At 55.6% G+C, this 26,005-nt stretch overlaps 1 protein-coding gene across 1 annotated transcript in view; it reads right to left on the bottom strand.

Annotated features, from left to right (window-relative positions):
* The window catches only part of LRP4 (LDL receptor related protein 4), a 59,987-nt gene extending 36,082 nt beyond the window's left edge, over nucleotides 1-23,905 (bottom strand). The window contains exons 1-12 of the mRNA XM_056133325.1: nucleotides 23,694-23,905; nucleotides 8,111-8,257; nucleotides 6,283-6,399; nucleotides 6,018-6,131; nucleotides 5,547-5,663; nucleotides 3,954-4,082; nucleotides 3,600-3,719; nucleotides 2,921-3,046; nucleotides 2,292-2,417; nucleotides 1,966-2,100; nucleotides 1,489-1,614; nucleotides 972-1,202 (exon numbers count right to left, since the gene is read on the bottom strand). Coding sequence (XP_055989300.1) covers nucleotides 972-1,202; nucleotides 1,489-1,614; nucleotides 1,966-2,100; nucleotides 2,292-2,417; nucleotides 2,921-3,046; nucleotides 3,600-3,719; nucleotides 3,954-4,082; nucleotides 5,547-5,663; nucleotides 6,018-6,131; nucleotides 6,283-6,399; nucleotides 8,111-8,257; nucleotides 23,694-23,769 — 1,564 coding nt within the window. The 5' untranslated portion in view covers nucleotides 23,770-23,905. The remainder of the gene's footprint in view (nucleotides 1-971; nucleotides 1,203-1,488; nucleotides 1,615-1,965; nucleotides 2,101-2,291; nucleotides 2,418-2,920; nucleotides 3,047-3,599; nucleotides 3,720-3,953; nucleotides 4,083-5,546; nucleotides 5,664-6,017; nucleotides 6,132-6,282; nucleotides 6,400-8,110; nucleotides 8,258-23,693) is intronic.
* Nucleotides 23,906-26,005: the final 2,100 nt, after the last annotated feature.

The following is a 26,005-nucleotide window of genomic DNA, read 5'->3' as shown; positions in this document are numbered from 1 at the left end:
TCTACATTCTGGCGGCCCCTGGTGGCTTAGGAGACCATCTGGGGTGCAAAGGACTGAACCCAGGTCTGCCACATGCAAGGTGAGTGCCCTACATGCTGTACTATCACTCTGGCCCCAATCTGATTGGCCCTAATCTGAATATTCTTAAGAGTAAGCAATGGAAAACCAAATTCCAAATGAAACTGGGCCTGGGGTCCCGGCTTAAGTGATGGATATGCATCTAGTTTGCTGTGGGTTTCATCTCGGGCCCCAAAAGGTTTTCTGAGCATCCCCTGGCTGGGCCTGGAGGCCCTGAAACACTGCTTGGAGCACTGCTGGTCAAACCCAGCTCTGGGCGAGAATCTCTGGACATCCCAACCACCACTGGGTGGGGCCAAAATTTTTTGGCTTTTGGATCATACCCGGTGATGCTCAGGGCTTACTCCTGGCTTTGTGCTCAGGGATCACTCCTGGTTCAAGGGACCATAGTGGGTGCTAGGGCTCAAACCCAGGTTGGCTGCGCACAAAGCAAATGCTTTACCTGCTGTACTATCTCTCCAACCTGAATTTATTTTTTGGGGGTCACACCCAGCGATGCACAAGGGTTACTCCTGGCTGTGCTCAGGGGACCATATGGGATGCTGGGGATCAAACCTGGGTTGGCCGCGTGCAAGGCAAATGCCCTACCCACTGTGCTATCACTCCAGCCCCTAATATTTGTTTATCTTAAAACTAGATGCCAGAGAACGGAAACCATCTCACACAGGTCTCTGATTCTGAGTTGCTACTTTCATCACAAGGTCTCAGGATCCTCCCTGGTTGAGCTCACTCTGGAGAAATCTGAGCCTATAAAATGTGTGGACTCTCTAGTACCCACCTCCCAAGCCTGGGAGCACAGCCGTGCAGCTGCACAAGGTCTGCAAATGCCTCGCCATTCCCTGCCCAGTCCCTCTGTCCAGGGGGAAAGGAACAGGAGAGTCCACGCTCCCTACCTGGACTCTCCAGCCCCGTGGACACCACCTCCTCCACATTGCTGCCGTTGAGGTTGGCCCGGAGGATGCGGTCCAGGGTGACGTCGGACCAGAAGACCAGCTCGCGCCGGTGGTGGAAATCTAGGGCGATGGCGTTCTCCAGGTCGTTGAGCAGCAGCGTGTACTCGGAGCGGTGCGGCAGCACCTGCCGGATGTCGATGCGATTGGCGAACAGTAGCACCGGCTCCGGCCCTGGGGCACGGCACAGAAATGGGGGGTCCCGCTGGACTCCAGAGCTGGCACCTCCCAGCGCCCTGACTGACAGGTGGTGGGGCCCCTAGCTCACTAGGGCCTGACCTGAGCCGTCAGCCTCTGGCTCCGAAAAAAGGGGGAGCCTCCAAAGGACCCCGCCCTCATCCTCCCAGGCCCCTCCCACTCTCCCCGATGCTGCTGCACCCGGAAGGCACCAACGCCCCCAGCTTCACCCCAACCAGGGTCTCCACGGTCTGACCCCCACCTCCTACAGCCACACCCTTACCCAGGGCCTTGCAGCTGCGTCGGTCAGGCCGGAGCTCGTAGCCGGCTTCGCACCAGCACTGGAAGGCGCCTTCGCTGTTGGTGCAACCTTGGCTGCAGTAGCCCTCCTCAGCGCACTCATTCACATCTGCAGGGAAGTAGGCAGTCAGGACAGCGCCCCCCGGAGGCCAGGAGGGCGAATGGTCCTCCTGCCCTCCTGCCAAACCCTGCCAGGCGCTGCTCCCCTCCTGACCTCGTGGGAAAACTGCCTGACCAAGGGACTCCGAGATCATGCCCAGTCTGGGCAGGAATCCCCAACTCTGCTCTGCCCCACCCCACTCTGTGGCCTTTAGGAAGGGACTTGCCCTCTGAGCGTCAGTTTCCCCAGCTGTGAAATGGGAGGGTTGGGCTCCCACCTCCCACGGTTTCACTGAGAAAAATAAGAGGCAAGGGTTGTGGTGAGGGGGGAAGACAAAGACCAGCGCGGCCCCACACTCACCCTGGCAGGTGCGCCCATCCTCTGAGAGCCGATAGCCCGTGTGGCAGGTACACTGCACCGCCCCCCGCACCATCTGGCACTTCTGGGCACAGCCACCATTGTTAACGCCGCAGTTCTCCTCGCCCGTCCGCGGCCCTGTGCCAGCCAAAGCAGAGATGGGAGTTGAGCCCAGAATCCTGCCCCCAGACCGCCAACTTGGCATTCCACCTGGACCACGAAGAACAGCTCCCTGGGCTGTCGGTGGCCCCGGGGAGGAACTCTCTTTGAACCCTCTGGGTGGGGTGCAGCCGCAGACCACGGGCCGGCCCGCCTGCAGGGACACTCACGGCAGTTCTGTGGCGGACTTTCGTCACTGTTGTCACCGCAGTCATTCACCCCGTTGCACAGTTTCCTCTGCCCAATGCAGCGCCCGTTCCAACACAGGAACTGGTCGGAGGCACACTGGGGGCTCCCTGGGGAGAGAAGGCGGTTGGGAGAGTCAGGGCACAGTGGGGTCAGCACCAGGATAGGAGCCTGTCATTTCCCGGGCGAACTGGACAGGGCTGACACACAAGGTGGGAGGAACTGGGGTCCCGGGCAGGAAACAGCTCAGACAGGGCTTGGCCCCACGTCTGCTTTCCCGGTTTCTCCCCAGGATGCCAAAGTGGAATGGGGAGGACCGGGGGCACGGAGGATGGGGTGTAGACGTGCGCCCAGCAAAGGGCGATGCTAAGGGGTGGATAAGGGGACCCCACAGTCCCAGCCTGTCCTTGATGGCCGCGGGCCATGTCTGTTTGAGAGTTCCATACAGAACTGAGATTCCCAGGTCCAAGGACAATAGGGGTAGGTGGACAGACAGACAGGCCGGGAAAAAGCAGCGCCGTAGCCCACAGGTGACACTGCAGTTAACCCCTTCTTGGCCACCCCCACTCAAGGCTAGGGGGCAGGGGTAGGGGGCGGCCCCGGGAGACCACACCTGTGTTCTCACAGTTCTCTTCATCGCTGTTGTCGGCACAATCGTCCTCCCCGTCACAGCGCCAGGACAGGCGGACGCAGCGGCCCGAGCGACAGCGGAACTGTTCGGCCGTGCACATGGAGGTGGCTGAGACAAAGCACAGGGCGAGTGAAAGGCCGGTCCCTTTCCGGGGCGAAGCTCCAACCTGTCGCCCAAAGCTGCACGACCAGCACCCACGAAATTCCTGCCTGTGGTCAGTGTTTCAGGGCTAGTTTATTTTTGTTTTTGTTTGGGGGCCACACCTGGCAGGGCTCAGGGTTTACTCCTGGCTCTGTGCTCAGGGACCACTCCTGGGCTCAGGGGAGCAGCTGGGGATGGAATCCAGGTGAGTGTGTGCAAGGCAAGTGTCTTGCCCACTGGACTTGCCCTCCAGCCCTCAGACGGGCACCTGTGTTGGAAAGCGGGCCTTTCTGGGAGACACTTTAGTGCCACCTGCTGGAAAGCTGTCCTGGGGAGCACCGATACCTCGTGGTGGCTGGAGCAGAGAAAAAGCCTCATGTGACCTGCAAGCCTTGGGCCAGAGCATCTATCCGTGGGGCGCCTGCCCACTCTGTCCTCGAGTCGTATCCTCAGGGAGGTGCCCTCTCTGACTTCACAGCCCCCCTACCACCCCCAGCTCTCGGGCGACGCCCCCACTTACTGCAGTTGCGCTCATCCGACTGGTCGTCACAGTCTGCGTCTCCATCACAGCGCCAGCCGGCATTGATGCACAGGCCACTGTCGCACATGAACTCCCCGGAGCGGCAGGGCTGATGGGAGGCTGGAGGAACACAAGCGACGGCTGCATACACCGACCCCTGGCAGGCCAAAGGGCCCAGCCACAGCCTCCCGGCTCCTCCCTCTCAGCTCAGGAGCGACCAAGGCCCCCCGGAAACTTGGCCCTTGAGCTCCTGCCCCAGCTGGCAGCGTGCCCTGTGCCCCCCGGGAGTCCCTCCTGCCTGACCTCCCTGCCTCCGCCTCTGCCCAGAGCCCGCCCGCGTGCCTGAGTGCTCACAGCAGTCAGACTCGTCCGACCAGTCCCCGCAGTCGTCGTCCCCGTCGCAATGGTAGATATCCAGGATGCAGCGGCCATAGGCGCACTGGAACTCCTCCAGGTTGCAAGGGGGCGCGGGCACTGCCGAGGCTGGAGGGCAACCAGGCATGCGCTCAGCACCGGGTGGGGGGAGCAGCAAGGTGACTCCTCCACAGGGCGAGATGCTGGGGCGGCATCTCCACCAGCAACCACACCAGTGAGATGGCCTCTGGTGGGGGGGCTTTAGAGGAGACGCCCCCTATCCAGGAGCTTGGCCACACCTGGTGGTATTCAGGACTTACTCCTGGCTCTGTGCTTAGGGATCACTTCCGGTAAAGCTTGGACTGAACCCAGGTCAGCCCCCATGCAAGGCCAGCACCAGCACCCTGGTAGATTCTACTACCCATCTACCCCCAGGAGCCCGGCTACTCCAACTGGGGGTTGTGAGCCCCTAGGGGGTCGTGTCATTGGATGGGGGTGGGCAGAGAAAAATGGTTTTGAAATAAGTGCTGATAACCATAATGCCCTAGAGTAGAGAGTATGGGGGAAATTGTCTGCCGTAGAGGCAGGGAGTGGGTTGGGGGGATACTGGGCACATTGGTGGTGGAAAATGTGCACTGGTGGAAGGAGGGGTGTTCAATCATTGTATGACTGAAACTCAAATGTGAAAGCTTTGTAACTGTATCTCACAGTGATTCGGTAAAGTAAAAGTAAAGTAAAGGCCCTCCCGTTGTTCATCGATTTGCTCGATCGGGCCCAGTAACGTCTCCATTGTGACAATTTTTACTGTGTTTGGCATACTGACTACGTCACGGGTAGCTTGCCAGGCTCTGCCATGCGGGCGAGATACTCTCGGTAGCTTGCCGGGCTCTCCGAGAGGGGTGGAGGAATCGAACTTGGGTCGGCCATGTTGGCTGCGTGCAAGGCAAACTGCCCTACCGCTGTGTGATTCGGTAATAATAAAAAAGAAAAGAAAATAGGAGAAACAAGTGCTGTTCTGATGTGGGGGAGAGCACCCCTCATCCCCTGGTTCTCTGGGGCTCTGCAGTGAAGGGGACCATATGCGGCTGACACAGTCACATGCTAGGCAAGGGGCTTACCGCTCTCCGGCCCCTTTTTACACAACTGACATATCTGGGGTGGCATAAAAGTTTCTCAGATATAATGAATGGGGTCACATGTGGAAAAAGGTTCAGCAGCCCTGTTCAGGGGGACCAAAGGGAGACGCCCACTTCCACCTGGGAAGCAGTCACCCTCTGAGGACCTGCTTCTGGTGGGGAGACACACAGGGTGGGACACAGCTCTGCACATGCGGAGGTTCCATCGCCAGCACCACATGGGCTGGCCCCAAGACACCCCTGTGCTTCCCTAGCAAGCTCTAGTCCCACGTGTGTGCCAGGCCCTGGAACGAGTAACCAGGAACCCCGTGTGTAAGCCTCACCATCAGGGGGTGCCACAACCATTCCCCTGTCACTGCAGCAACAGTGATGTGCCAAGAAAGGCTAGAGACGAGATACCCTTGGTCCCTGCCTTTCCCCGTCCCCAGGAGCCCAGGGGCCCGCAACGGGCACTCACGGCAGCTCTCCTCGTCGGAGCCATCCTTGCAGTCCGTGTCCCCGTCACAGTACCAGTGGCCGGCGATGCAGCTGCCATCACTGCAGCGGAACTCCTTGTCGGAGCACTTGCGCATGTCTGGCGGGGAGGAGGGACAGGGACGCGCTCCTGAGGGAGCCCCACAGGCCACTGTGCTCCCATTCTCCCCTATCCCAGCCATCCAGTCCCCAAGTCAGCCCCGGCCCCTGCCAGGACCCCCAGAGTCAGGGGCGAGCAGAGCCTGGGGCGGGGTGTTGGGGGGGGGGAGATGGGCTGCTCAGCAGATTTGTTTTGGTGTCTGGGTCACACCTGGTGATTGCTCAGGGTTACTCCTGGCTGGGCTCGGAGGAACCAGTGTGGTGCCGGGGCTCAGACCTGGGTCTGCTGCTGCGTGCAAGGCAGACACCCGCCCCACTTTCCTATGACAGCCTTCTGGCACCCCCGCCCACTCACCACACTGCTCGTCACTGTTGTCCCCGCAGTCGTTGTCCCCGTCACAGTGCCACAGGCTCCGGATGCAGTAGCCATTCTGACAGGGGAACTCATCCTCCTCGCATTCCCGGGGGGCTGTGGGCAAAGCCGAGAGGCCGCTGCAGGCCGGGGACGCCAGGGGCAGGAGCCCAGCAGACCCCCCCCCCCCGCCACCAGCAGGGGCTCATCTCCCCAACAGAGGTCCAGGGGCCGACCTTCCCACAACGCCTGCCCCAGGGACACTCACGGCAGTCCTGTTCGTCCGAGTCGTCCTCACAGTCATTGTCGCCATCACACACCCAGGAGCGGCGGATGCACTTGCCGTTGTCGCAGTGGAAGTCGAGCGGGGAGCAGGTGGGTAGCACTGGCCCCAGGAGAGGAGGGGCAAAGGGCGTCAGGCTGGGATCCTTCCTCAGGCGGGGACCCCCAGGGTCAGACACCCTTTCCCGGCACCCCGGGTGCCAAGGACCTTCCCGCCCCCACCCAGGCTGGGTCCCAGGTCCCTTCCTCTTGCTCTTACTGAGAGCAAGAGGAACAAAGGACTCGAACCCACAGAGAGAGCAGGAGAGGCGAGAGGAAGAGCATTCACTCCCCTCCCTAAACGACGGAGGGCACCTCTGGGTGCGAGCACCCACACTAGACCTCATTACTACTTATCACGGCCAGCGAGGCAGTTACCTGCTCTGTGCTGGAGGTTCTCAGGACAATGGGATAATTGCATTCGGCAGCGGGAGGTCTTTTGAGATAATGCATATGAAAGGGCTTCATGAAAGCCAACTATTCACCATCATCACAATTAGCCTGACTGCTTAGGGTTAATCAGGTTGGGGGTAGCTTCATTCTTATTATTAGACTAATTAGCCACCCTCAGACACAGGTGCTGCAAGTTGGAGGCTGCACCCCTGTACCCAGACGATGAGCGCAGCAATCTTTCTACAGAGCCCAGCCGGGACAGCCAAGGCCACCGGGCCGACAGCATTCCAGTCGGGGCAAGGGAGACTGGGAGAGGGAATATAAGATTTCTTACAAAGTTTATGGCTTCAAAAATGTGACCCGAGTACCCCTGTGAGAGACACAGAAATAATAGGCGTCTGGGTCTAGTAACTATTTCTTTTTTTCTTTTTGGGTCACACCCAGAGATGCTCAGGGGTTACTCCTGGCTCTGCACTCAGGAATTACTCTTGGTGGAGCTCGGGGGACCATATGGGATGCTGGGAATTGAACCCAGGTCAGCAAGGCAAATGCCCTAACCCGCTGTGCTATCTCTCCAGCCCCTAGTAAGCATGTTTTTAAAATTGCACAGGGCAGGGGCTGGAGCCATTGTACAGCAGGGAGGGTGCTTGCCCTGCACACAGCCGACCCAGATTTGATCCCTGGCACCCTATATGATCCCCTGAGCCTGCCAGGTGTGATCCCTGAGCACAGAGCCAGGAGAAAGCCCTGAGCACACTGGCTGTGGCAACAAAACTTAACAAAAAATGCAGGGGCTGCAGAGCTAGTACAGGGGTTAAGGCACTTGCCCAAGTCTACATCCTCTACCACACAGAGTCCCCGAGCAATGCCAGGAGTCACTGAGCACAGAGCAAGAAGTAGCCCCTGACCACAGCCGGGTGTGGACCCTCCTTCCCCCCCAAAAAAAACATTCAAAAAAGCACAAATAGGGCAAGGGATGAGCGTCTAGAGAAGAGCACAGGCTCTGCAGGTGGGAGGCCCTGGCTGGATCCCCAGCACCACACACAGATGCACAAATCCCCAGGACAAACATGCAAACACCCAGACAGACACACAGAGCTCTGGAGAAGAGAGGAACTCCAGGGAGTTCCAAGGATGTTGGAACTTGGGTCACTGTTTGTCTACTGGACCATCGGCAGGAACTTTGGGAGGATGGGAGCCAGGCAGGGTATGAACACTGGCTGCTCTGGCTGGCGAGCCCCCCTCCCTCCCTCCCCTTAACCCAGCTGAAGCCAAGAAGGACCCATTGGAGCATCCTTGCCCGCACCCCGGGGCCTGCCTTGGACCTGCTCCCACACTCACCCCCCATCTCCTTCCCATCCCGGGCCCTGAGAGGCTCTTACTGCATCCATCCTCGTCGCTGTGGTCGCCACAGTCGTTGTCTCCATCACACTGCCACTGGGCGGGGATGCAGGTACACTCGCCGAGGGCACTCACTGCACACGTGAAGTGGCTCCGGCCACAAGCGCATTCAGGGCTGCCAGCAAGGCCTGGGTGGGCAACAGAGCCGGTAAGGCTGGGGCCGGGGCTCTGTGGTGGAGTGAGCACCTGCCCTGGCATGGGAGGCCCTAGGTTCGATTCCCGGCACGACAGAGAAAAATAAAATAAAGACAAACCCAAGAGGGCTCCACACCCGCCCCAGCAGAGCCATTGCAGCAGTGAGAGGAGATCCGTGGAGGCCCAGAAATGCGCATGCCTGGGGCAGGAAGACCCCTCCTGACACCACGCTCAGTCTGTGTCTCTCGTTAGGACAGAACTTCCTGGGACGGCGGCACCCACCAAAGGCCCAGGGGAAGATGAGGAGGTCCCCTGGAGGGTCAGAGATCTTGGGGAAGGGGTGCAGGGGACATCTGGAGTGTCGCCCAGAAGCCTCTGTTTCCTTCTCTCTCCAATTAAGGGGAGATGAGGGCATGGTTGGCGCCGAGCAGGCCCCAGGCCCCAGGGACAGTGGGCAAGAAATAGGAAAGAAAAGATCAGAGCCACTTCCGAGACGAGGATCCACCCGGATGGGGGTGGGGGGGGGCAGGAAGTGCAGGCGGCTCTGAGGGCTCCTTAGGATCCTTTTTGAGAAGGGTGACCAGGAGGAGGGGGGGGGGCACGAGGCCATCCTGTGTGGGGGGACAGGCCCCGCCTCTGCGACACAGCTGGGCGTCCCGGTGAACATCCAGCGATCTGCCAGGCCAAGTCCCATGACCGGCGGCTGTGCCCCCTGGCCCAGCATGCCCAGCAGGATGCCCCGGGATGGCGTGTGAATGGCTCAGTGCCCTGGCTCCAGCCTCAGCTGGAACAAAGGGTTCTGCCAGGTCACTGCCCCCTCCCCGCATTCATCTAACCCGCTGGGCAGCTGCAGCTGGGAAAGCGGTTCATCTCTGCCACCCCCCAGCCCCCCTCCTACCCTCCCCCTCAGGCTGGGGAAAGTCAGGTCCTCTCCCCCTCCCTGGGCCCCCTCCCGTCATCATGTAAATCCTCAGCTTCCGGTACAACCAGACTTAGTGCAAAGGCTTGGGAGGAAAGGGAGTGGCTACCCCCTCCAAAAGCGGGACGGTCCTAGATGCTGTCATGTCATCTGCACTTCAACCCCGAGGGGAAGTGTCAGCAGAGGCAGGGGCTACTAACTGCGGCTGAGGGAGGAGGGAGAAAAAGGATGGATGGGGCGAGAGGGACAGGGCAACCCTCCCTAGTCAGTAGGATGCTTGTCGTGCACACAGCCACCCTGGGTTCGATCGCAGCCACATATGGTCCCCTGAGCCTATCAGAAGTGATGAAAAGGAGAGAGAGAGAGAGAGAGAGAGAGAGAGAGAGAGAGAGAGAGAGAGAGAGAGAGAGAAAGGAGGGAAGGAGGTGGAAGGAAGAAGAAATGAGAGGAAGGAAGGAAGGAAGGAAGGAAGGAAGGAAGGAAGGAGGGAGGGAGGGAGGGAAGGAAGGAAGGAAGGAAGAGGGAAGGAAGGGAAAGAAGAGGAAGAAATGTATGGATAAATGGATGGAAATATTCATGGATGGATGGACAGATGATTGAAAGGATGGATAGATGGGTGGATGGAAAGATGGATGGACAGATGGAACAATGAAAAGATGGATGGATGGGTGAGCAGATGGTTGGGTGGACAGATGGATGGATGGAAAGATGAACCAATGGATAGACTTTTAGATCAGTAAATCCCTCAGACTACAGGCAAAATGTACATTTCTAGAAGAAAGGACCAGGTCTTCTAGCAGACACTCAACTGAGGCCCTGCCTGCCCCTCCACATGCAAAGGATTCCAGCTGCCCTGGGGAAGACGCAGGGTTTCCTGGAGAAGCTGAGGAAGCCGTCCAAGACACGGCATCTGAGAACCTTCAGGAAGGCGGCAACCAGGCGCTGTACTCCTCACTCTCTGGAGTTCCCTGGGAGCCTCTTCCAGGGAGCATGAGCCCCCCACCCCCACCCTGGGCTGCCCCAAATCTGCCTCTCAGGCCTGTCCTGAGAAGGGAGGGACCTTTCCTCCACCCAGACCCCAGTACCAGAGCCTAAAGCACTAATGTCCTATGGCCAGCTCAGCCTGGCTGGCACCCAGCCTTGCCAGGCAGTGGGCAGAGCATCGACTGGAGGGAACTCTGGCAGGGTTCAACAGGCCAGACTCAGAAGCCCCGAAGCCTCCATGCATACAGTCCCTGCGTGGGGGTGGGGGGGCATGGTCAGCTCAAGGGCTTTCCACCCAGGGAAGGTTTCAATGCCCAGGTGTGACCGTGGGTGGGATCAGGCAATGAAGGAAACTGAGGGTTCCTCAAGCACCTCGTGGGAAGAGGCCAGGAATTGCCCAACAGCCCACGGGGCCCAGCACAGACCCAGCTCAGGGATCCCAGCCCCAGATGTCTCCAGGAGAGCCGCTGTGGGCGGAAAGGAGTCGGAATGTGTGGGGAGTAACTGGGGTGAGAGGGCCCTGGGGAAGGGAGTGGGGCGAAGGGGGAGAGGGGAGAGTCTTGGGTCTGGAGCACCCAGATGGGATTCCACACCCACTGGGTCACGTCAGGTAAGTTACAGGCTCCCTAAGGCTCCGATTCCCCATTTGTGAAAGGTCCCCAGGATGGGGGAGAAGCTAACCCAGGCCCTGGCACCTCGAAGGTATTTGATACATGCAGGACAGGAGTGGGGGCCTGGTATAAGGGAGTGGAGAATACATTTTTCAGAAGGCCTTGACTTGAAGATAAGCACTAGGGCCAGCGAGAGAGAGGGTACAGGGATTAAGGTGCTTGCCTTGCACGTGGCCAATCCCAGTTTGATCACTAGCACCCCATTGGGTCCCCCTCTCCAGCATTGCTAGGAGTGATTCCCTGGAGGCCAGGATAAGCCCTAAGTACTACCGATGTGACCCCGAAGTCCCCCCCCCCAAGTCACCTCTATGAAAAAAAACAATTACCAGGGTCGGGATATAGCTCAAAGGGCTGGAATACGTAGTTTGCATGTGGGAGCCCTAGGTTCGATCCCTGGCACCACATAGTCCCCCAAACACTGGCAGGAGTGGCCCCCTCCTCTGAGTAGAACCCAAGCTGCGGGACTGTGAGAGCATGAAGCATCCAGGTACTGCATGCAAAGGGGCTCTGGGTCTTTCTAAGACGTTTGCCCCTGCCCTCCCCCACTTTGGACAGAGTGATAACAGAAGTCCGGGTTCCCCTGGCAGATTCCAAGAACAAAGCATTCCTTGGGGTGGACATAATAAGTACGGTGCAGGCAGCTAAGGAGTCAGGACTTCCTGTCCAGCAGCATCTGAGTAGCAGCCTATCAGGGTCAGACAGACCCTTGGCTGGAGCCTTCATCCACCAAAAGTCTCATTAGACTTCCCAAAGTGACCTCCCCTCTGGGAGCCCTGGAGGTGGAATTCAGTCTTTTCACTCCAATCCTGGCTGTGATCAGAAAGGGCAGCTTTTAACCCTTTTCAACAGAAAGAAAAGAGAGGAAAGAATAGAAAGAAACGGCTGTGGGTGGAACCCTGGTCTTCCGTGAGCCAAGAGTGAAGTGAGAGTGCTCGGCTCTGTTCCCGCCTTGCGGGCTGTTTGCCAAGCGCACGGCAGACGGGCCCAGACCTTTGGCTTAATTCAATTCAACCTGGAGAACTCTCTCCTCAATGAGTTCATTCTTGTCGATCCCCAAGTCATCCAGTGTTGGGGGTACAGGTGCTCCTAGACCTTTTCTGCTGGTGAACCCCAATCTCAGCCACTCACCCACTGACTTGACACTGCCTTCCCTGACAGGCAAAGGTGGGCACCATCCTGATGGGGCACCAGACTCAGGGGACCAGGGCACCGGAGAGCAGATTCCAGATCAAAGCCTGGTTTTGCCACAAACCGCATCTCTCAAGCCTCCCTTTGCTCATTTGTATAATGGGAGGAAAGAAAAATTGGACTGCCAAGAGTTTTGTTTTTGTTTCTGGGCCACAACTGGCGATGCTCAGTACTTACTCCTGGCTCTACACCTGTGAGTTACTCCTGGTGGTGCATAGGGGACTCTAGGGGTATATCGGGGATCAAACCTGAGTCGGCTACATGCAAGGCAAGCGCCCTATCCACTCTACTATGGCTCCGACACCCCTAAAGATTTTTTATTTTATGTTATTTTGCTTTTTTGGGTCACACCCGGCAATGCTCAGGGGTTACTCCTGGTTTTGCATTCAGGAATTATTACTGGCATTGCTTGGGGGACCATACGGGATGCTGGGAATCGAACCTGGGTCGGCTGTGTGCAAAGCAAATGCTCTACCCGCCATGCTATTGCTCCAGACCCCCTAAAAGTTTTTTAAAGACTGAATGAAATAATTCAGGTAAATGACTCAGCCCAGGGCTGTTTCATAGAAAAAGCCTCTTAGTAACACACTCTTGCTCCTGGAGGTCCACGGGAACTCCAAGCACTTCCATATGCTAGTCATCAAATCTGGACCACCACGCCGGGAGCTGGCAGTTGAGGCCACTGAGCTTCGCAGGGGACATCTGTCCTTCCATCTAAGGTACTAAGATTGGGGCCAGTGTCCACACTTAGCCCGGAGCCTCTGCTCTAGACCCGTTTACTGCACTGCCTCCCTGGAAAAAGGTAACATAACTGTGACAATTCCCCCAACCCTGAGAGGCAGAAAAAAGGGATCTAGAAAAGTCTCTTGGCTCCTTTCCTTTCTGCAACAGGCTTCCTTTAGCAACAGACAACAAGTTTGTGTCCCAAACAGTGACTTCTCCTTCCTGTCACTGCTAAATCCTGACACCAGGTTTTCCTGGACCTGAAGGTCCGTGATGGGGGGCAGAGGGGCCGTCTCCAGGTACATCCTTTGACCCAGTGCCTCCATGATGTCTTGGTCCAGAGAAGGTCTGGGCTTCCATACTATTGATGGAGTCAGTATTCTCTACAGTCACTACTATTTTACGACTTCTCTTGACAGTGTGCAGCCACTTTTGTACACCCACTGTATTGTCGTTGGATGATTTCCTACCCACGAGTCATTTCTCTAGGGTACAATGAACGGGTTACTTCACTTGCAGGCTCCCAGAGACCTAGGATGATAGGATGGCTGCCATGTTCTGACCCTCAGACCAATGTTCTTCTCCAAACGCAGAGACTCAGAATCTAGACTGGCCCAGAAGCTTCCCAGGGAATACTGATGTCCCCCCCCCCCCCCACCGCCAAGCTCAAGTGGCATTGCTCCCCATCATCCATAGACTGCTGAGATGCAGTCTGGAGGCCCAAAGGGGACAGTGACCACACGTACTGCTGCAGATCAGCTATGTTTGTTTCGTTTTTGTTTTGGGGGACCACACAGGGAGATGCTCAAGGGTTTACCCCAGGCTCTGTGCTCAAGGGTCACTCTTGAAGGGCTTTGGGGACCATGTGCCAAATTTGAATCTAGGTCAGCCGCATATAAGGCAAGTGCCCTCCCTGTTGTACTATCTCTCAAGTCCCAGATCAGTTTTTCTTCAAGCCGAATCTAAGGTGAGAAGGCAAGGGCCAGAGAGAGTCCAAGCATTAAGGCGTTTGCAGGCAACCGACCTCGGTTCGATTCCTCCCCACCATCACATATGGTCCCCCTGATACCCGCCAGGAGTAATCCCTCAGCACAGAGCCAGGAGGGAGCCCTGAGTACAGCCTACTGTGGCTTGAAAATAAAAACAAAAGAAAGCCCAAAGGTGGGAGGTTGTAAGAAAGAAGCAGCCAATGAGTGTGGGATATACTGTCCACCCCAATGTAGAAGGAATTACCCCAGAAAAGGAAAAGAAAATCAATAAGGAAAGGATATATACATTTTTATTTATTAGCTTTCTGGGGTCACACTTGGCAATGCTCAGGAATCACTCCTAGCAGATTTTGGGTGCCCTTATATAGTTCCGGGGGACGAACCTGGGTCGGCTGTGTGCAACACAAGCGCCTTACCTGCTTATAAGATAAGCGCCTTATCTCTCTGGTCCCAGATACATACACTCTTAAAGTTCTTCCCCCCCCCCCCCTGTTTTTTTGTTTGGGTCACATCCAGAGATGCTCAGGTGTTCTTCCTGTCTCTGCACTCAGGAATTACTCCTGGCAGTGCTTGGGGGACCATATGGGATGCCGGATTGAACCTGGGTCGGCTGCTTGCAAGGCAAACACCCTACCTGGTCCAACCCCACTCTTAAAGTTCTTAAGTGCTATTTTATTTGAAGTGGGGTAGTGGCTATCCTGGCTCTGTGCTCAGGAGTAACCCCTGTGGTGCTCAGGAGACCCCATGTGATGCCACGGATTCCAATCAGGGTCTCGGCTGCCACAGCAGCACAGAAGACCAGGGCCTCACCTCCTATGCCATCTCTCCGGCCTCTGTTGTTAGGGTTTGCTTTTGGCTCACAACCAGCTTCTCAGGGACTACTTTCAGCCGGATGCTCAGGGAGCACATGTTGCCAGGGCCGGAAGCCCAGACTCCTGTATACACAGCCCGTGCTCCTGCCCACTGACTTATCGCTCTGGTCACGGAGGATATTTTCCTGAAGCCAAGGACCTCTCTGCTCTAGTCCAGTGGCCGCACTGGTGAGGAGATAAATCTTACTTCAGGAGAAGTTCTAGGAAATGACCTCCCCAGCTAGGTCCACACCAATCAAAGGACCCTTCCATGATACCCATTCATAAAGTTAACTGCTCTGCAGGGGGTGGGGCTGGTGTAGGATATGCAAGGGATATGCCAGGGGGAGGGGTTGGGTGGGGAGCTGGTTCATCCTGGAGGTACCTGGAAATTGTATCATAAACAGACCCTGCTGAAGAGGACAGAGCTGGCAGAGGAAAGAACAGAATGAACACCAAAAAAGGGAAAGGCTTGGTAGTAGGAGACGGCCAGGAAGTGAACTCTCAGCTGACACTGCCCACCTGGCTCCAGGAGCTGAGACTAAATGTCCCCGTGCCAGAGCTCCTGTCCCCCCACCCCATCCCACCCCCGCACCTCCTTTCCTTGAGTATTTAACTCACTCTGAGATCACCGCTCACTGACTAGGTGCTTCTCAGCAGTAGGAATTATAGGAGAGCAAGGCTTTGTCTCTGTATTCACGGTGCAAAATATAAAGGCTTGAAATGAAAATGATTAATACAAAACTGTGACATGAGTGGATGGATGAACGCTGTTTCTCTAGAGTTCTGTGAGAGTTGGAGTCCATGGAACGAGTGAATGCCAACAATACAAGCAATTTTTTGCTTAACCTGTACTCAAGGAACAGAAATATTTTGTATTTTTTTTTGGGGGGGTAGGGGTTGGGGACCATACTGGAGGTGCCAGGGCTTACTCTTGGCTCAGTGTTCAGGAATCACTCCTGGCAGTACTCAGGGAACCCACTGAGGTGCATGCAACATAGATCCGCTGCATGGATAGATCCGCTGCATGCAAGGCAAATGCTTTCCCTGCTGTACTGTCTCTTCAGCCCCAGAAATATTTTAAGAAATTAATTTTAATTTTTGCCTCTTCTGGGGTGAATAGGAGGTTACACCAGGTGGTGACTGGGGAGTACTCCCTGCTCAGTACTCGTGGGTCACTCCCAGCAGTGGTCAAGGGATCATGGAGTGCCAGGGATCAAAGCCTGGACTCCTTTATGCAAAGCATAGAGTCAGCCATGAGATATCTCTCTGGACCCCAGAAATCTTTTTAAGGCAGTTTCTTCATTTCTTAGTCCATTTTATCCAGGTTAAATTCATTCTCTTCTTCCTTAAGGGCGGGGGAGATTGCTCAATGGGCTAAGCACATGCTTTACATGAGGGAACCCTGTGTTTAATCCCCAGTTCTGCGTGTCCCAACATACACCATCACCAGAAATGCCCCCCTCTACCCCTCCCCCCGCCAACACAAGCAAAGAGTTCTTTTTTCACTAGCCAAATTATCAGTCTGTGATACAGATGAATCTACTGATTTCTCCCTAGATGGTTTGAAATGGACCTGGTGAAGTCCTCCGCTCAAGGGCCTTCTCTATGGGAACATCAGATGCACCACTACTGGCCACAGCAACTTCAGTCCTCTCCTGTTATTCTCCAAAACAGAAAAGAAGTTTTTGTTGGTCTGCGTCCAGTGTTACAAGGCAGAAAAAAGAGATTGTGTTAAGAACACGGGAACACGGCCGGAGTGATAGTGCAGTTGGGAGGGTGCTTGCCTTACACGCAGCTGACCCAGATTCAATCCCTGGCACCTCACATGGTCTCCCGAGCCCGCCAGGAGTAAGCCCTGAGCACTGTCGGGTAAGGCCCTAGATCAAAACCAACCAAACAGCCTTCATGCCAGACCCCCAAAAAACAAACCCCCCAAAAAAACACGGGAGCAAAACTAAGCTAATGCCTAGTTGTCAGACCCTAGACAAGTTATCAACTCTCCTTCTATCCTTGTTTGTTTTCGGGCCATAGCTACCAGGGCTCAGGGACTACTCCTGGCGTAGGGATCTGGGGCCACTCCCAGTGGTGATGGGGTGTGAGGAGGGAACCTTGTACTGGGATTAGACCCAGCACCTCCTGCTTGCAAAGCACGAGCTCTAGCCTACTGAGTGGTCTCCCATTCCTGAATCTCTTTTGGCCTTAGTTTTTCAGAATATAAGAGCGCCTTGCCTCTTAGGAAGATCGTGAGATTTAAATGCATTGATTTAAAAAAAAGGCACTTAGCACATCCTTCACTCTCTATAAACTGAAGTTCTTGCCATTGCTATAGTAAAACAGATTCACTATGAATTGTCTTATCCAGACATTAGGACAGTTGGGTTAATGATTAAGATCTTCTGTGTCAGAGCTGAGACATCCAAAAACCCCTCCTGTGGGCAGCAGTGGCACTCCCTGGGTTTAATGGTGGCATAAATGACCCTATAAAGAGAAAATACCACAGCAAAGAGACCTGCTCGCCTACTCCAAAGCACGTGGCATTCTCTATCCCAAACCAGGCCAACTCTTATCATCCTTCACTATGTGTGTGTGTGTGTGTGTGTTGTGTGAATTATGATAATGATGATATTATTAATAATTAGTATTAATGATGAGACGCAGGTTCACCAGCTTCATCTGAATGTGTCCTTTCTCTCAATAAGGTCCTGGAGCTCTGACACTAGGTGTCTCCGTATGAGTCCTCAAAATTTGATATACCCTGCCCAGAAGCCCTGCCAACATGTCACAGATCCAGGGGCCAGAGAGATCATCCAGGGTTAAGGTGTTGCCTTGCAAGTGGCCGACCCCAGTTTGACTCCCAGCAGTGCACACACTCCCCAGGGTAGCCCCTGAGCCCTGCTAGGTATAGCTCCCAAACTCCACTAACATAAAACACTTCATCCCCCCCACCCCCAGTTTCACAGATTCAACTGAACTCAGATGGAACATGGGGTGTTTGAGGAAGGGTGACTCAAACCCTGCTCTCCTCTCCCCCACCCCTCAGAACACCTGGATTCAGGGAGCCACAAAGCCCCTCTCCCAGAGGGGAGCTTCGGAAAGCCTCCCTACATCAAAAGGCACCTGAAAAGTGTATTCTTCCTGCCCTGGATTTCCCCGAGGATAACGGAAAACCAAGGGGGAAGAGATTCCTCGAAAAGGAAACCCACAGTTTCCGTTTTTGCACTCCTAGGACGGCTTGGAGAGAAAATATTTTCTCTCCAAGGGAGTGGGGCTCAGTATAGGCTTGAGGCTCTGGTCCTTTCACTTGAGTGAGAGCGGATGGCGCTGACACTTAGCTTTCCACGAGAAAGACAGGCACCGACAGGGACTGAAGACATAGATAGTCTAGGGGTCAAGGCGCTTACCTTACATGGCCAACCCTATCTGGATCCCTGTCACCCACGCTACTCACTCTGAGCATCACCACAGGTGGTCTGGGGAATCTCTGTCATCACAGGGTTGGAACAGGCAGCATCCTCTGACGCATCAAACCACCAGCCCGGTTGATTGAGAATCATCCGGAGAGGCCCGCAGGCCTCCTGAATGCCCCATGGGAGACCCCAAAAAGAATATTTGGGGGAAAAAGAGGGGAGAGGTTGCTAGTGTCTACCACTCCTAAGGCTGCCACATAGAATAGTTCACACATGCGACTTGCCACGGTACCAGGGAATGGAGAGAGACGAGACATGTCAGCAGCCGGGTGGACACAGGTGACAGACCACAGGTCCCAGGGTGTCCCCTCTGGCCAATGTCTCATTCCCAGAAGAGCTTAAGCGCTCCTTTGGGGGTGACACCATTGAGGGTCATTTGCTTTCACTCCTGCCCTGACTCTGTACTTGAAACTTGTTTAAACTGCAAGGGGTGGGGATGTGGGAGGAGCAGCAGCAAAGCATGCCCCCCCCCCCTTCTGATTTCAAGGCCCTGGCACACAAGAACCTGTCCCTCCCCTCTGGTCTGCCAAAGGAAACAGTCAACCCCTGACACTGTCAGCTGTCCTTACCCATAACCCGTAAGTGGAGGCAATGGGGTTCCCAAGACCAGGGTCATAAAAGAAACCGGGAAATACCCCCTTCCTCTCTCCACATATGCCCCCCATGCCCATTCATTCTGCTTGCTAATCAGGTGACTCTCCACTGTACCTGCCTGACCCTCCACCGGACAGGAGAAGCTCTCCCTCGGAGACACCCACCCCTGAGCTTTCTGCCCCCCAGAAACCCTGGCGTGATAAATTATGCAGCACCACCTTTGTGAGAATCAACCAATGCTCTCAGCCAGATGGGAGGGTTTGCTCCCGTCTTTTGTTTCCGGCTTGGCTGGTAGTTCTTATCCCCAGCTCAGCACAGAGGTGAGGGGGGAAGTCAGAAGGCCAAGTTGAGGCTTGCAGTCCTGGCCAGACTCTCCAGCTGGGGCTCAGACAGCGCCTTTTTCCCCCCTAACCAGAGCCGGCACAGCAGGATGTCCCGTCCACTCAGCTGGGAACCTGGATGGCACTGCCTACGTGCCATGAAAGAAAGGAGTTTGCTCGCGAGGACGGAAGAGGTGCCCAAGGGCACCTAGGCTGTTTGCGTCTTGCTAAATCACAAAAGCAGAAGCAAAATTGGAGTCCGTGGGCTGCCAAGAAACTCAAGCTTATTTTCCTGGCTGTTCTGGGTGACCGGGCACTTTCTGAACCCCCTACCCCCACCCCTCCCAAACATCACATCATTGGCACAGACTTAAAAGGAAGAATCAAAGAGAAGTCAGGGGTCAAGCTTTTGGGGTGGAGGAGCTGGGGTTGAGGGTCAGTTGGGGACTTGAGACCCACATCAATTATCCCTTGTATGCGGGCTGCTGAAAGCAGCACCTAGTCCCCTGCATTGGGACAACTGGTACCTGCTCAGCGCTGGGGGCTGACGCTCAGGGCCTCACCCCAGACCTCACCCAGACCAACTAGAGCAGAGACGGCTCCTCAGGTTCACATATTGCTGACTTAAGAGCCTCTTTTGTGACAGTTTTCTGAAACAGGAGAGAACTCTGCTTAGGTTTCACTAGACATGGGGCAGCTGGGGGAGGTGGATGGGCACAAGGTCTTCAAATGAGAACAGGAAAAAAAAAGTTGAATGAAATTTTGGGTTCCATTTTCACCCCTGCCACTCTAGTATAATTTAGTGTTTACTTAGATCCCAAAGGGCAAGAACCACCCCTAATCCACTTATGCAAGCTTGCTAACAAACAGCTAATATTTATTCAGGCCTATAGCAACACAGGAGTTGTTAGGCTCTACCCTGATCGGTCTGAACATATTATTGTCATTTACTTCTCCCAAGAGTCTCAGGGGATCCTTTACCGTCAATTATTGAGTATGGCTCCATTTTCAGATGAGAGCCCCTGAAGTTCGGGGAGATGAAGTATTTTGCACAGGGTCACGATGAAATGCCGGGAACCTGATTCAAACCCAGGCCCGCCTGTGTGTGCTTCCAAATCCCGGAGCTCTGCAAGAAGTGATTAGATCACAGCCTGACAAATGTGAAGCCTGCTGAATGAATGAGCCAATGAATGGGTACAGAACCCCAGGTCTGGAATGCTCCCGCGTGGTCAGGGAGGAAAACACACACACACACACACACACACACACACACACCGGTCCCGCCAGCTCTACACGCTGGGAGCTCGGCAAGCACAGACATTCACCCGAGCTATTTATAGTGCCACACTCGGACAGTGGCGGCCAACACAGCAGCTCTAAGCCTCCCCTCAACACCGCATCCCACCAGGCTGAGGAGGGCTTCTGATGCCGGCGATGGGTTGGCAGTCCAGCCAAGTCTGGGGCCCAGATGCCCCAAGTCCAGGCAACTGTGACAAAACTCATGGCTAAACGGCATCAAGGAATGTGGACAGACTGTGGCAGGAACCAGCTACCATGCCTGCTAATCATGAGATGTGCCCAATTCGAAAAACACACAAACGAACAGGGTGCCCCTTCAAGCAAACCTGTTCCTCTTCAGGAAACTCCTGGTATTGGGCTTCTCTTAAGAGGCAACAGAATCTGTTTTCCCTCCCACTATTTTCTTTTCAGGGGTCAGAATTGGTGAGTCAATTTATGGAAATGGTGAGCAAAGACCTATAAAATACCCAGTGCTCTGTGACCTCCTAGGTTTCCTACTGGCCCAGAAAACGCACATGCCCAACGTGCTCTGTGTGGGTCATGTTCAGGCTTGGTTCCCTTGCACCTGTCACTCTTAATGCCATGTGCAAGTCCCAAAGATGTCATCTGATATCCATTGGGGGCCAGAAGAGGAAGTCCAAAGTCAGTGACAAGCCAAGCCGTCTTTCCCAAGCCCAATAAGATTGGGGACAAGGTCAACCCGGTAACCTTACAAAACCTGATGGAAAGGGGTCCCCATCTCAGACCCACTTATTTGTGATCATTTGAGAAAACACTCGTTTTCAATCTGAGCAATCCCAGGTGGAATTTCCAACCTTCACTCCAAGGCAAGTTTTCCCCTCGACCAAGTGTTAAGATGATCTGAGGCCTCACCTTCTGCCTCCAGAGGAAGGAACCCATGGCGAATACCAGGAATTACGTTTTCTTCCCAAAGCTTTTGCTTTGGGGCTGCAATTGGCTGTGTTAAGGGTCTACTCTTGGCTCTACACTCCAGGATTACTCCTGGTGGGGCTCAGGGGAACTTATGGAGTGCTGGGATATGAACCCGGTCAACTATATGCAAGATAAGTGCCCTACCCACTGTACTATCCCTCCTGCCTTCATCTCAAATCTTTAAGGTTGGTGAAGCTCAGGCTAGATGATTCCAGAAAAGTCCATCCCAGCAGCATCTAAGCAAGTGTCTTAGATTTTGGGGGGTCTTAAATTCCCTCCAGGTGGAAGTCAAGCCTGCTTTTAACTGGGCTGCGATCCACCAATCTAGTCTTCTCCCTGAGCTCCTGAAAAACAATGTTAGGGATCCACATGGGGGTATGTTTGATTCAAGCCCCTGCTCAATCCCACGGGTGCACTGTGAATCCTTTCTCTCTCCCGCCCTCCAAGGATGGCCTAGAATCAGGTTAGGTGAAAGCCCGATCTTCATGACCGGACCATTGTTCTTCCAGGGCACTCACAGCCACCCATGCCTAGAAGGTTCTATTAAGCGTTTGTCCTTAAAATGAACCCAAAAGAGTTATCAAGCACCCTTTTATCCTTTTCATTATTTTCAATGTGCAGCACTCAACACACACAAATCTCTGCTCTCACTCTCGATGCAGATGCAGAGCTGACTTTTGGGACCAGAGGCTCTGGAGCAGTGAAATCCTCTGGGCCAGTCTCAGCCCAGAACCTTCCACCAGTTCCCCCCTTCCCTAGGGCGGGAGGCGACAATCCCCCTCTCTGGCTTTGTTGGTATCCGTTTTAGTCCTTTTCTTTCTTTTTTTTTTTTTTTTCCTAGTGCCATGCCATTTCCCTTGATCTTTTTCAAAACTTCCTCCAGGGGGCCGAGAGGAAAGTTCCATCGTCTTCCCTTGCAGCCCGAAGGGGGAAACCCCCCAAAATGAATAGCTGTCCCTTTAAGGGGCCCATGTGTTGGGAAGAGCAGCCACATTCCTACCCCAGTAGGGCCGCTGTCCCAACACGCCGAAGAGGCTACAAATAACCTTGCAGGAGAGAGCACAGGAGGGGAAGAAGAGCACAGTGCGCAGACGAACGTGGGTCGGCCGGGCCGGGGCTGGGGAAAGCAGCAGCGAAGACTGGAGAGAAAAGAGCAACATCGGCGTGCAAAAAAAAAAAAAAAAAAAGTCATTTACAACCCGCGGGTAGTTTCAGTAACGGCTAGGAGGGCTGCTGGGTGGGGGGGATCTGGGGGATGAACCAATCTCTAAAACAAGTGCCCCGACATCTCCAACGCCCCCAGCCAGGCAAGTCCCCGAAATGTGCACCGCGCGGCGGCGGCGGCGGGCGTTCTCCTCGGAGAAAAGAAAGAGCCGCTGAAGGTCCAGGCTGGACTGGTGGGGGTGAGGGGTGGAGGTGGGATTGGGGAGGGGGGCTCCATTCCGAAGCCCACCTCCTACTCATCCCCGGAGGCGGGCAGCCTGTAAAGTCGCAACGGGGTTGGGTTGGGTTTGGGGTGCAAAGATCAAAGTTCTGTGATCTGGGGGCAGGGACGAGACGGAGAAGCAGCTGCTACACAAATCGCGGGGTGCAAGCCCGCCCGCCCGCCCGCCCGCCCGGGGCGCGGGGAGACATCCCCACGGGCGCCGTCCGCACTCGCGGCGACGCCGGGCACCGAACACGAGATTTAACAAGGAGCAGATGAAGCCGCCGCGCGGCTGCCATGCGTGCGGCTCCCCGAGGGTCACCGCGCGGCCGGGGGACACCCGCCCACCCACCCGCTCCAGGACGGTCCGCGGCGCCTTCCAGCAGTTTCTCCCCTACGTTCCTTATCTGCCCCTTTCTCCGCCGCCCCCCCCCCCCAGTCCCCCCACGCCACAATCTCTCTCTCCCCCACCCCCCACCCCTTACCCTCTCGGGGAAGGACCCAGGGCAGGTAGCTGATTGGCCGCGGTCAAGAGAGGGAACCCAAAAACACCACTAAGGGGAGATGCTGCGAGCAAGCAGTGTCGTCGTCCCCCCCCCCCCCCCGAGACCCTCGGGTGGGAGCAAGGTCTGGGGTGCCGGGCACTGTTCCCGGAGCAGAGGAACCCCCCCAGCCCGCAGAGTTCAAGCATTCCGCGCGAGAGCTGCAAGCCGGGCGAGCCGAGTGCACGCTCCCCGCCTTCGCCGCCGTCCTCTCCCGCGCCCCTTTTCTTTGCACGCCTTCCCTTTGCACCGAGGACACGCAGACCCCATCCTAACCCGACAGGGAAGCCGCCCCCCGACTCCCCCGGCTCCTCCAAGCGTCCCCACGGCGAGGGGAGCGAGCTCCAGCCCGGCCCAGCCGCGCGCCCCGGAGGGGCAGGGGCAGGGGCAGGGGGGCGCTGCAAGTTTCCCTCCCCGCACGCTTTCCTCCGGGGGAGGCGACGGAGGGGAGCGGGTGGCCTCGGGGGTCCCGCAAAGCGGCGGGGGAGCCCCGGACAAACTTGGCGGGCGGGTCGCTTACCGTGCGCGAGGAGCAGGGCGCCCAGCAGCAGCAGCAGCAGCAGCGGCGGCAGCAGCGCGCCCCTCGGCCGCCTCATGGTGCCGCGGCCACCCGCGGCCGGCCCGGGGGTCCCGCGGCGCGGGGAGTCGGAGCACGGGCCCCGAGCGGGGGAAGTTCCCGGGGACACGGCGCCGCGCGCCCCGACACTCGCCCTCCCGCCGCCGCTGCCCGCAGTGCCGCCCGCGCCGAGGCCGCCCCGCCAGGGGACCAGCAGGGGGGGTGTCCCGGGCCCCGCCGCCCCGCCCCCCGCGCCGCGGCCCCCGCCACCGCCACCGCGCCTGGGCCCGCCCCCCGCGCCGGCCCGGCCCCTTCCCGCCCTCGGCCCCCGCCCCCCGGCCCGGACCCCACCCGCCCGCGCCTGCAGCGCGCCCGCCGCTCTGCGACTCGCCGCCGCCCCTCCGGCGTGCCTGACCCTCGAGAGAAGGCCCCCTTGCCCGTCCGCATCGCGGCTGCTTCAGTGTCCCGAATTAAAAAAAAAAAAAGATCCAAGTGGCCCCTCTCGAGTCCTGCTCCCTTAACCTAACTCGTGGGCGGAGTCGGGGGGAGCACCCGGCCTGACCCAAGTTGCCTGGACGTGACCCCGGCCCCCCTAGCGGCCCCAAGTGCAGACTTTATTGATGTGTCGGAATACGCAAGGCTGAGTAATGCATAATCCTCTTGGTCTTTACTGACATCAAACAAGGGGCGACAGGGGGTCCCGGGGGGGAGGGGGGAGGGGGGGCTGTCTCTTAACTAGCATTCTCACCGTCCGAATTCCCTCTTTGAGATTTTTCAGTCCCCTTCTCCCCGTCCACCCCCGCTGGCCAGGGCTCACACCCGCCACGACCTTCTTTCTTTTCATCTACTCATTTCCTGAGGTGGTTGTCTGCGGTGTCCAGTGGCCCCAGCACAGACATCCAGAATTGCCCCAGACAGATTAAGTTCCTCCTTGCTGTCTTGGTAAATCAGTCTTGATAGTCTCTCATCGTTTAAACACCCCCTCTCCCCCCTTTGCTGGAAGTAAGGCCTTACTTGCAGTTTTGAACTTGTTCCTGAAACATCAGCCTTCTCCTAGTTTCGGTCTGTCCACCTCCAGGCAAGATTGAATTTTAGGGTTACTACATGAAGTTATAAATGCCTTTTTACACCTTTGGTGCCGAGACTTCCGCAACACATTTATAATCTGGATTAGGCCAGAGAGACAGTACAAAGGTTAAGGCAGTTGCCTAACTAACTAGCTAACCAGCACCTAGCTAACCAGCACCTCATCCGGTCCTGAGCACCTCCAGAAGTCACCCACCAGCCCAGAATGAGGAGTTAAGCCCTGAGCACAGCCAGGCACGGCCTGAAACTCAAAATAACCATGTGGATTGATCTTGTAGGTTGAATCTTCCATTTTCTAGTTGGAATCTTGTCTTGTCACTTTTTTTTTTCTTTTTAATTTAGGACCACACCCTGCTGTGCTCAGTGGATCATGCTTTTGAGATATGCAAGCCGGGCATGAAACCCTGCCCTTCCTGCATGCCATCAGCCCTTTGAGCTATCTCCCCAGACCTTTGTCATGTTTCTTTTTCACCAAGTACTCCTTTAAGGTTCTATTTATCATTTCTGCTTCCCTGCTGGTATGCCAAACTTACTTGATAACCTAAAAACTTCAGATAACCTGAAGCTTCTTTCCACCACCTGCCACTTACTAGTAAATGTAAGTGGAAGACCCAAACACCCCCATTTAGCTGAAAGGAAAATAATTTGGCATAGTGCAAAGCAGATATTAGGAGATATTGCCAAAGGGCAGGTTAGGTTGAAAACTCTTCTTTGCTTGTGAAAACAAGGTTTGAAAAAACCCTTTGAAATAACCATTTTTGATTAAAGCTAACAATTTGGAAAAAGCAACCTTCCCCTCTACGAAGTGATTAACTCCTTCTTAGCCAATACTTTTTCTACGCTGTTTTGCCTGAAAATTTTCACCCAAATAAAATGTGATTGAACGAGCATCTCCATGGTAACTTTTTCTGAGACCTTTTCAGAATATGTGTAGTTCTTCTTGCTGACCGAAGGGGGCAGTAGAGTCAGGTCAGGTTTACATGATTTTACTGGTAGGAGGGACTGAAGGCCTTCAGTGGCTTGCACCTTCATCTGAAATCCAAGGAGGAAAAAGAACTGTCTGATTTTTTAAAAAATTGACGTGAAACTTCATTGCAACATCATAAACGTTTCAGGTATGCTTATATTTAGATGTGTTCAGTGGTGAAATCACACGTGTTGAAATCAACATAGGTATGTGTATACCACTG

Source organism: Sorex fumeus, unplaced genomic scaffold, assembly GCF_029834395.1.
Source record: "Sorex fumeus unplaced genomic scaffold, SorFum_2.1 ptg000007l, whole genome shotgun sequence".
Taxonomy (NCBI): domain Eukaryota; kingdom Metazoa; phylum Chordata; class Mammalia; order Eulipotyphla; family Soricidae; genus Sorex; species Sorex fumeus.
The sequence above is the reverse complement of the archived record's forward strand: the minus strand, read 5'-3'. Positions and strand labels throughout refer to the sequence as shown.